This window comes from Xiphophorus couchianus, chromosome 22, assembly GCF_001444195.1.
Source record: "Xiphophorus couchianus chromosome 22, X_couchianus-1.0, whole genome shotgun sequence".
NCBI lineage: Eukaryota > Metazoa > Chordata > Actinopteri > Cyprinodontiformes > Poeciliidae > Xiphophorus > Xiphophorus couchianus.
The window spans coordinates 14,239,913-14,252,041 of record NC_040249.1 but is presented as its reverse complement, the minus strand read 5'-3'; the positions used below and the strand labels follow the sequence as shown (position 1 = coordinate 14,252,041).

At 35.7% G+C, this 12,129-nt stretch overlaps 1 protein-coding gene across 3 annotated transcripts in view; it reads left to right on the top strand.

Annotated features, from left to right (window-relative positions):
• Positions 1-12,129, top strand: part of eys (eyes shut homolog) — a 180,253-nt gene that overhangs the window by 21,769 nt on the left and 146,355 nt on the right. For 2 of the 3 annotated variants that reach the window (XM_028007727.1, XM_028007726.1), the window contains exon 8: positions 5,614-5,718. In XM_028007727.1, coding sequence (XP_027863528.1) covers positions 5,614-5,718 — 105 coding nt within the window. Of the gene's footprint in view, positions 1-5,613; positions 5,719-9,964; positions 10,265-12,129 lie in introns of those variants that run through there. The other variant, XM_028007728.1, reaches the window with a different exon arrangement.

Below are 12,129 nucleotides of genomic sequence, written 5' to 3'. Positions count from 1 at the left end.
TTTTGCTATCCACAAACACTTTTTTTATTTAAATCAGCAGGGAATTTCATAATTTGCTCAAAAAATTTCACATGTACAAGCTTTTTCCTGAGTGTTTTTTTTTTTTTTTTATAGCAAAACCTTTTCAAACTGGATTCCAACAGCAACGTGTAAAGATGTAGGGATCCCATCTATGGACACTGTGCATAAAGCTGATGAATGTGTCTGCAGCATAAGAGCAAGTTCCCAATAATTCAATTTTTTTCACATTTTTTCAATTTTTATGTCACACTTACATGTGTCAGGTTGGAAAACAATTTTAACATCAGTGAAGGTAACCTGAGTAAACATACTCATGGTAAAAACAAGAAAAGTATTCTATGTCCTAACAGAAGAAGATATCATGAACAACCATGGTCTTTTGTGAAAAGGAATCTCCCTCTAGACCTTGAAGATGTCATCTAACATGTGATGTTTCAGTTGCCAGTCAGTTTTTTAATATTTTTATGGAGGAATTTCAACCCTTACTACTTTGTAGAAATGTTTTAATTTACCCACAGTGAAGGGTTTTCAAGCATTAATTAGCTATTATAGCTCAATGTTATGGAATATCAACTTTATTTAGGTTCACTCCTTCAAGATTTTTGTCCAGGAGGTATTTTTTGTAACCTCCTGGATGGGTCTTTGATGGATTATTGGAGTATTTTTGTTTGGTTTAACAGTCCTTGGAAAGTTCACTAACGTTATCTACTTTGGTGGTTAATGTCTCTTGCGGTTCACTACACACATTGATTTGTAATCATTTCCAGACTGATGAATGTCATTGACTTTGTTTCTCATCTGTTTTTGAATTCCTTTAGATTGGAGCTTGGTCAGATTTTTAGATGTTTGAGCCTACATCATGTAATCAGACATGTTCTATTTAAGTGATTTCTTGATTTTGCTGGTCTGGCAGTAATCAGGCCTGAATCTGTGTAGTAAAATTGAACCAGAAGATGTGGTTAATCATATTTAGTTTGATATTTACCATGAGCAGAAATTATGTTTTCACATGGGCCAGGTTGGTTCCCAAAGCAATTTTTTCAGTAAGTCACTAATCATTTGAAAATAGCTTTTTTCCTTTGCTCAGCTTGACATTGTGTGATATTAAGGTGGCAAATATTTTTCACATCACTGTAGATATTCTTGGAGAACTCTGTTGGTTTGGAAATCGGTTACTACTTGATCATGATTTATATATTATTTTCTTTTGGAATTTCTTTGAATATATGAACCGTGTAAACACTAACTTGTTTAATACATTTATTTTATTAGTCACTTATTTCTGTTATCTGGGTGAAATAAACCAGACCAAATATCCCCTGTTATATATAACAGTCATGTCTCACATTGCTTTTCAACATTGCTACACAGATCAGCCAAAGACTTTAATGCTGTAGATTACACCCATAAGTAGATGCAGCAAGAACCATGCTTCCCTTTAAATATCAGGTCGGAGGTCAAGCTCACTTTTTCAAGCATTTATTTTGATTAATTTTACAAAAACCAAAGGATCACAGTAATCTCAAGAGCTTTCCACCTGTCCAGGGGCATCTGTTCCACAACTGACCCCTGAACAGTGCACTGAGGTGGACATAAAAGTACACAAATGCCTTCCAGTGTTTGTAAATGTTTTGTCTGTAATACTTTGTTGCTAAATCATTCCAATTGGTGACTCACATGTACTGTGACTGTTTGAAATCCAAAAAAAGAGGGGTAGAATAAAGTCATGTCATCTAATGGAGATTTTGGTAAAAAGGAAAGTGCCTATTTTAGGTCAACGGTCTGTTGCAAAAAGCATGCCAAGCACACACTGTAACCCAAAGCCGGTTGTCTTTATGGAGATATTCTTTTCTTCAACTTGAGTCATAGCTACCAGTAGCCTTGCCTGCTTGACATGTATAAAGCCTGCAGCTGATTGCATTTTAATCCAAGTACTCTTACGAACTGATTCCTAATTATACTTCAATGCTGGTGGAGCTTTGTTAAGCGTTTATGATGTTAGAGACAGCTGTATAAAGTAAAAGTAGTTATTTCTTGATTTGTTTATTTATTTAGGAAAGATACACATGTATTGCATACATCACCCATATAGTCTAATTGATCTTTATTCAAAAAGCACATTCAAAAACAACGAATCTGAACCAAAGTTTTCTTAAATATTTATAGAAACAAGAAAAAATGGGGAGAACAAGACACCAGCATGGTAAGTATAAACACCTGACAAATAAAAGTTTAACTTATGTTGTCATAAGCCAGAGAAAACAAATAGGATTTTAAGAGTTTTAAAGACTTAAATATAAGTAGCCTGCCTAATATCTACAAAAACATATTTTACAACTTGGCTTCTGAGAAAGCAAACCATTGATCTCTTTAGAGCTTCAGTCTAGTTTTCATCACAACTGAGGTCAGTGGATCAGCAGACCAGTCAGAGATATTGGCAACACATTTCAGAATAAAGACTCAGTTTTCATTAAGACTCTATTAACTAGCATAAAAGGTCCAGTTAAGTCTTGTTCTGTCTGCTAATTTAGTCTCTAAAAGGACAGAAATTGTTGATTATTACTACTGTAATAATAGAAGATCAGGACTTTCATCCGTTTAACCTTATATCCAAGATCTGCCATGGAAAAAGCAGGTCCAGGAAGGAAATCCACATATCCTTCTCTCCTGTAACACTGTACAACTCATTCTGGGGGATCCCAAGGCATTTCCATTGCAGGAAGGCTATGTAGTCCTTCCAGCATGTTGTAGGCCTGCCCCAGGCATGTGAAGGCATCCTGATCGGAGTCCCAAACCACCATAACCGACTTCTTTGAATCCAGGGGAACTGCTGCTTTACTCCACCCTCCCACTTGATAAGCTCTTCTTTCTGTAAGGTTGTGACTGGCCACCCAATGGTAGAAGCTAATTTGAACATAGGCGACTGTGAGGAACCAATAAATTACAAGCTTCTCTTTTTGACTAAGTTCTTTTTTCTAACAACAGACTGAAGCAGCACCTGTGTTACTGCAGATAAAACCATAATTCATCTATCCATTCCTGCTCGGTCTTATCAGCATAACCTAAGTATGGATTAACAAAACAATAAAAACATAAACATCAATTATCATTTTTGTGGATGCCTGACCCTATTTTTTACAAGGTGATAGGGCTTCCATTATGACTTATGGAGCAGTATTACAGGTTGGTCCACATCATAGGTTATTTTCTTCTTGGTCCATGACCAAAAAATCGGAAATTTTGGCATCACTGGAGTTCTATACTTCATTAACTAAGTGGTAGCAACACTAGTATTACTTTAGCTTCTTTCAGTCTGCCCCAATGCAGCTGTAGCTAAACTGTAGCTTACCACCATCAGCGGAACAATGTGAATGACTGAATGTAGTATAAAGTACATTGAAGTACTGGCCATTGGCCAGTTTACCCTTTTTGTAGGCTTGCAGTCAGAAAAGTTGGTTCTGTCTGAGAGATTTTCATCGGGCCTGGCGGCAAAATGAAGCCAGAGTATAAGAAGCAAGCAGGTAGCTGACTTGTATGCCAGTCAAGGAAACTCTGAATGTATGTAGAGGAAAATGTCTGATGAGACATTTACGGCTATTTGGATCCATGTTTAGTTATGTTTTATATTTAGAGGTTCTGTTTTTTTCATTCAGCCTCTGACATGAATTGGTTTTCATCTCTCTCATTCTTCAGTTTTTGTGGGATATTACAGGACGTTGTGTTTGAAACCCATTTAAAGCCTCGACTGTGTCACTTTGTTTTTCATTCAACTTCTGCATATCACATAAAGTATGTCATAAATGATGTAGTGGAGAGAAATGTATTTATACTGGTTTTGATTCTAGTTGAGGATTGCTTAAACAAGTCAGTACTTTTCCCCCCATCCATACAGTGCTCTCAGCCTTTGGCTAGTAGTGTGCTTCACAATCTAACTGTAAGCCCTGACACACTCGACTGTCAATCACATAAGCCTTTACATAGCACTACATGAACAACGCTTTTTATCTTCTCTGTTCAAAGCTGGAATCTGTTGCCACTTCTGTAATGGAAAATTGTCTCCTGCACCATGGCACTTTCTTAGTGACTGATAGAATTCATCATTTTCTGACATCTTGGGATCTCAGGTTTGGTATTTCAAGCCGTGCAGCATAGAAAGGCCCATTTAATTTAACCCTTCACTCTCACAACCCTTATGAACCTTATCTCTAAGCATATCTTAGAATGTATTACTCTACCTCAATCAGTTTAAATGGCTTTGCTTTTTACAATACATGAACACATTAACTTAGCTTATGTTTTTATAATTACTGTTTTTCACTTTGTATTATTTTCATTATTGCTATATAGAAAATATATTTTTTTACCTGTTAGATAATTATGCCTCAGCAATCTGCATGATATCCTGTAATTATAAGTTGTGTCTATCAAGTATGTACTGATATATTACTTCTCTTTTCTTATTGACAAGCCACATTTAGTCAATTCCCACAGTTTCTTGGTGAATTGTACTCATGCAGTTAAGTGTGTTTTAGTTATAACCCTTAACACAAGGACACATGGACTATAGGACATGCGTCATCAACCCCAGGCTACGTGAATAACAATTAGGACTGGGCCATATCATATCATTCATGATAATACCGCCTGGTAAAAAAAAACAAAAAACGTGTTTATTTCATGGCGTAAATGAATCACACCGCTATCTACTACACCATGTAGATTCGTAGTATGTTTCACTTGGCAAATTGATCATCAATCTAGTTGGCGATCATTTCAAACTACACTGGGTTCTAGTGATTTTCTTTTTCTTTCTTAAAAAAAATATTGAATGGATGTGACAATCCAAACCAAGACCAATGTTAATACATCATTTTTTGTATTATGATATATTTATGTAGTGCATTATATTGTTTTTACTAAAGAAATATTGTTGACTTTCATAAATTCAGATAGTTTTATGCTGCAGTAGCTTATGCAGACTAAGCAGTCTGCATCCCCAACATATTTGGGTTGCTCAGACTGTGTTGTCAAATGTTCATTTTCTTAGCTAGACACCCAAATTATAGCATGGAGTTATAGCATTACAACTTGAAACACATTGCATAAAATACAGAGTTTTAAGCTTAATAATCTGATAAGGATTGTTCTGGAACAACATTTTGATAAAACTAGCACACACATGTTTTTTTTTTTACATAGGTTAAAATAAATTAATTTGCCACCCACATTTGTTTGGGTCTGCCAAAGTGATTAGACAGTAATGCTGGCTTGCATATTTTGGCTTTTAGTTGCAATAAACTATTAAAACTGACTTGCAGTTTGTTCCTACTTTTGGGCCAAATCTATGCAAGGACAAATTCAATTTAAGCATTATCACAATCAATCTTTTTACTCAATCATTTATTCCAGAATGAATCTTTTATTTACCCCAATAATTCAGGTTTTGTCCCTGTGTACAAGTAAATAATGTCCTGGGAGCTGATTTTTATTTAATTTTTTTAGGCAATATAAAGACAACTAGTTTTGCTTTGTAAATACAGTGATAAAATATTATTATATCGATGAACATAATGTTTGAATCTCTCTTTCCAGGAGCAGCGTGTGAGTCCGAGATCAACGAGTGTGATTCCAACCCATGTCAGCACAATGGCACATGTTCTGATTTACTTGGAGACTATATATGTCAATGCCCTACAGGTATGCTGAGCTATCTTCACATTGGGAGTGTTGCAGTAACATTCAGATAATATTAGTCTTGGCAGCAGTACTATTTAAACATGTCTGCTGTTAATTTGGGCTAAGATCCTCATCCAGGGCCCTTCTGGCTATCTCACTATAGATTGAGAACCAGAGGTGATTTGTTTTTGCCAGCAGAATCCTAAGTGTGCACAGAGTTCAATTTAATTCATATTAGTCTTTGCACTTACTTGCATCCTATTTAGTCCAACCAGTTCTGGTTTTTTTTTGTTTTTTATTTTGGTGTATGACTAGCAACTGATAGCTTTTTTCTTTTTTGATTGGATCTTAAAATATAACCAAACACTTCAAACAATAAGGGATAGTAATAATTTTATAATTTTAACAATGGACCTTACCAAGCTCCGCCCCCAACCGACCCACGTGACCGCAAGTCTCACAAGCAAACCCTCGTAGCGCGTTGTTTCTATGTAAACATGACTCGATTAGTGCATCATTTCTACCGGATTTTCACAATATATCAGCTACTACAATGGACAGAGGAACTAACAAGTTCATGCCATCATCTGGGAGCAGGTTACTGGTTTCTCAGTCACAAACTGGTTGCAAACCTGAGGCCAGCATTTGTCAGTCAGTTATGGTAGATCTGATTTTTTTTATAATTTTTGAAGCCTTCTAACAGGTTTCTGTCATGTATTGGTCCGTATTTGGCATCCATGTTCTTATCAATTACTAACAGGTTTTTTTTCCTGCCAAAAAAATAAATAAAAAATCCCTCCAACAGCATGATGCTGCCACCACCGTGAGTCAGCAAAGGGATGGTTCTGGTTTCATCAAGGTGATGTGTTTACTTTCTATCAGTTTTTTTTTGCACTCAAGCCAGAAAGTAAAATTTTGGTCTTATCTAACCAGAACTTCTTCCAAGTGTCCTTTTCCACTCTGGTCCTCAGGGCCCAACGGGACCCACCTAAAACATGTGGGACAGTCGGCGCTGAGGACCAGGGTTAAGAAACACTGCCCAGCATGAATCCTTGCCTACCCAAATGCCAGATTTCCTACAAATTCTTTTTAGCAATAGCTTCTCTCCACTCTTCCAGAAATGTTAGATCTGCAAAATTAAAAATGAAAAAAGTATAATTTACTACTTTTCAATCATTTGCTACTTTTTGTATGTTTTTTATTATGCAATACAACAAAAATGTGAAAAAAGTTAAATGCTATGAATACCTGTGCAAGGCACTGTATTCCTTTCAGGGTAATTGGATTTTACGTCCTTTTTTAATTCCGTGGCTGAGTCTCATTTTCTTCCTCTAAATATAAGCAGATAGAAGACATGCAGAAAATTTTAGGCACTAGTGAGCAGTAAGTCAGAAAACTGCCCTTGTCCAATGAGCTGCAACATTACTTTACATATAAACCAAAAACCCAAAAGATCTTCACTCAAGAGTTTCCTACTCTTATTTTGTTTTTAGTCTTGGTTTGTGGAAAAAAACTAAACATTGGTGGTAGTAAAACTGTGCTCACACTTGTGCAGTTAAACAATAAAGTACTACCTCAATGGGGATGACATACAGTTGTGATTAAAATGATAGCAATGTGCTGGGGGGGGGGGGACAAAAGTGAGTAAAGGGGTGGCATGTGATTTAGTGACAGATCGGGAGAAGATATCTGTCCTTTATACAGCTGGAAACTTTAATTCAGAACTTTTCCCTCATCTTCCCTTCTTTTTTACTTTCCCATTTCCTATTTCCCATTCCGCTAAATAGGAAATAATAGGAAATTATTAAGAGAGTAAATATAGATAAAATTCTTCATGTACACAGTTCATCAGGTACATTGCACATTTAATTCCAAATGTAAACTGAAATAAAAATTTTACAAATTTGTTATTACTGAACAGAAAGTGAATAAAAACAATATATTTTTCTTTTATGCATAGTGTACTGTGACCTTTTCAAGTATTCTCTTGCATACAAACTCATCAATGATCGCTTTTATGAGATAAATTGGCATAATTTATGAGAAACATCCCCATAGCATAATATCAAGCCACCATTCTTCACAATAAATCTTGGCTTGAATTCAGTCTTTTGCCTCAAGACCAAAAATAACAACTTTGTTCCCATCAGTCCGTAAAATATTACACTATTTTCTTTTGGTCAGTCAAAGTGTTTTTGGCAACCTCCTCTGGCAATTTTTGTCTGTGACATCTTCCAGTTGTCACTGTACTAGCAGAAAATAGTAACCCGTCGTTGATCACTTTGGAGCTGATCATTTGCTAATTCCTGCCATTTTAGAATAGAATAGAATAGAATTACTTTATTCATCCCAGCAGGGAAATTATTTCGCAGTTACAACAGCATAGAGACAAGACACACCACAACCACCACTGAGTAGCAATTGTAGACAAGATAAAATAAAAATAAAATATAACATGCTGTCAATATAAAAAGAAGCTTAGAGCAGTCCTTTTAATTTTAAGTATTCTTTGTTCCACTGAAATGGTAGTTTTCCATCTTTCCATTTTTCCCCATTTTGAAGCATTTGAGCAGGACAGTGTATCATTTTCTCCACTTGATTTTATGAGGGAACATTAACTATCTTTGTCTGCAAATAAGAGCCACCTATTTAATACCTGTTTTTTCACAGAATGAGTGACCCCATCAACTGAACTCCACCTTGCTTTTAAAGCATCTTTTTCAGTGATTCAATTACATGGGTTCATTCATGACTGTTAACTCGGTTGGGTTTCTATTAATCCTCTACAACAACAATTCATCACTGTGGTAAGGTAATGTGCTTTTTGCCACATAGAAACATAATTTCTAATCAAAACAGTGATTGATCTGGTTAGTATAAGTGGATTTCCCTTATTTTGAATGCAACTTTATCACATGTTGTTAATTGTTTATTTGCTGTAATATTACAGCAAATGAAGGGAGCATTCAGAAGTAGTGGTGTGTTTTCATAAACCCATGAGCTGCCGTTGTTGTACTTCTATTTAGTTTGAAAGACTGCTTATGAAAGCTTGAAGTGTACTTGAATGGTTTATGTGGTTCAGGGTTATCTAGAGCTGCACAATAACTTATCATTGTAGTCCAAATCTGTTAACATTAACGACAAATATGCTTATGGAATTGGGTTTTTCAATTTCTGAAAGAGCAATGATAAGCATACGGAGATAACACTACATTTTGCCCTGGTTGTCCAATACAATCAGAACAACAGCATGTCACAGTTTCACATGGGTAAACTTATATAAGGATGTGCTGAGTTAAAAGACAGCTTGGGCAAGATGATGTCAGCACTTACACACAATAACAAGAAACAAAGTCATAGCTCCAGGGAATTTTGTGTTTCCAGTTCACTTACATGGCATAATCTCGGGATACATGACCCCATCCATCCTCTTCTCAATGCAGTACAGTTTTCCTGTCCCCTTTGCAAAAATCATTCCCAAAACACAAAGTTCCACCCTCATGTTTCCCAGTTGACACTGTTTTCTCTTGGGCGTGCGCTCATCCTTTGTCTTCATTCTCCCATACATCTTCGGGATCATCCGGATGGTCAATGGCAAACCTCAGGAGAGTCTGTACTTATGCTGGCATGAGCAGGAAGACCTTGCATGTGCTCCAGGATTTTAATTCATGACAGTGTAGTCATTTATGGTAACCTTTGAACCTGTGGAACCATCTCTCTTCAGGTTTTTGACTAGGTCCACACGTTTAGTTCCAGGCTGACCCCTCATCTTTCTCATGATCATTGATAATCTGTGAGGTGAGATCTTTCGTGGAGCACCAGTCCAAGGGAGACTGACAGTCATCTTGAGTTTATTCCATTTTCTAATAATTTAACAGTTGTTGCCTTTTCACCAACCTGTTTGCCTGTTGTCCCTGTAGCTCATTAAGCAGCTTTGTGCAGGTCCACAATTGGTGTTCTGAGACAGTTCTTTGGTCTTACCTATGGTGGAATGTCATTGATTGAAAGTGTTGACATGTCTTTTATACAGGCATAAACAGGTGCAATTAATACAGGTAATGAGTGAAGTAGAGGAGGACTGCTCAAAGACAAACTAACAGCTCTCTGAGAGCCAAAATGCCTGCTTATTGGTAGGAGGTTAAATTCTTATTTTATGCAATAAAATTGAAATTAATTATTTAAAATCATACAAAGTGATTCTTTTGGATTTTTTCCTCGTTAGTTTCTCTAGTTGAGGTGTACCTATGATGAAAAGTACATATTTTCATTCTTTGTGAGGCAGCTGGAAAAAAAAAAGTGGCGTATCAAATACTTATTTCCCCACTGTATAGATCTTAGAATATGCCAGTGATTTAAAAAAAATCCCAAATTTAATGCTTACATTTGCAGTATCTACTATTTTAAACCTGCAGTAGATATTCACACAAGCTGTTCCCTTTCTTGGTGTATCTGAAGCTCAGGGTGGATTTTTTCTTTGAGCTCCTTCTGAAACTGCCTACTGGAATCCTTGATCATGAATCCTTAACTCCCTGAGCAAACTGGAACTATATGCGGCCACAGATTCATGGTAAGAAAATGCCACAGTGTACGCCTCGGTCTTCCAGAGAGTCCCTACTAAATCTCATCTGTTATCTTTGAAAACCTAAGCTGTTGCTTCTATGCCTCATCTGCAGTGTCTTATATTGGAGTCAACTGTGTAATTTAAAAGTAGTTCTTTTGAGTGCTGGTCTGTGTGACAGTACAAGGAAATGTCACAAAGCATGGGTGGAATCATAATGTGTTTTGCTGCTGAATGTACTTTGTTAAGCTGAAAACACCCCAGTGTATCTGCTGTTTACTCATCTAAAGCACAATGTTGACTTGCTCTGAATTCATTATAGGGCATTTTATTGCTTAAGTGAAAACTGTCACATACAAGTTTATCTCAATAAAGTTGAATATAGCTGAAAACTTAATTCATTTCAGCAATTAAAAAAAGAGAAAGGCATATATTCTATAGTTATTCTCATTATGCGCAGGAAAATGTATTTCAACTAGTTATTTCTGATGATTTAATGATCATGGCTCAGAGCGAAATAAAGTGCAAGTTAAGTTTCTTAGAACATTTGAATGTTATGTAAGATCAACCGAGATTTTAATACAGAAATATTTATGTCCAGATTGTGTGAATCTTAACCAATCTCTTTCAATAGCTTCACTTTCAGATCATCCATCATCCTTACTTTCATGATCTCCATGTGTTAATGTATATCACATCTCATGATTAACAGAAAAATCCTGAAATACAGTGGGATGGTGAGACAGATTAACTATTTTGGGGAATTAGTAATAAACCTGGAACAACCATGAACTGCAAGGAGTAATGGAAACTACAGTAAGGGGATATGGAGTGCACAGAGACGTGATAACATCATAAGATCCTCCGAGAAATGCATTGATCAACAGAATCTGATTATGATAACATGTTGTGGATGGAACACAACTTTACCTTTATTTAAACTATGCTTTTTGGTTCCACAATCTTAGTTAGATGATATAAAAGCCTAAATATTCATTGATCTCAGCAAATTGCCTTGTGCTATGTAAAAGAACAAAGGCATGTGTAATAATAATTCTAATTTAAAACTATTTTTCTATTTCTCTTTAGTAATCTTATACTTTTCTAAGAGTTGACTTGGGTTATCATTGGCTTTAAGCCATAATCATCAAAATTAACAGACATAGCAGCTTCAAATATATTACACAGTGCTCAATCTATGACATCCACGTTTTAACTGAAATAAAACAACTTTCTGATTAAAAACAGAAAAAAAATATGATTATTAATCACAATAAATGTTCTTGAGGTACAAACAAAGAATATTTTTAAAAGAGAAGCTTAACAATTCTCCAAATAGGGCATTGAAAACTTCACTTGTCTTTGTAACATGGTGGCAATAATGCCATAGTTTAAGATTATTTTTGTTGCATTTGGGCCAGGGTGGGTTTCCATAATTAATAGGACAATTAATTATGAATGAAAACACCAAATTCTGAAGGAAAATGTCAGGACATCTGTTTGTAAAGGGAAACTTAAGAAAAAGTAGGTCATGCAGCAAGACAACCTGAGCCCAGTACTGTTATTGTTATGTATCTTCTTTTGTGTAGTTATTTTTGTGCAAGAATAATAAAAAAAATCTACTTTTGTTTTAAATACATATAAGACTAATAAGAAAAAAGGATGAAGGTGAACAAGAAATAAAAGGCTCACCACTAGTGTTTCAATATTTAATTGCAAGATAAATTGAAGAAAGTTACAAATTCAGTGGGGCACTGTGGTTGAGTGGAGGGAGATGCTTTAAAATGGGGCCAGTCCTCCTCAGTTGCACCAGTTTTGGCCTTGTTTATTAAATATATAGAAGAGCAGGTCTGGTGCATCAACATGAATTAAAG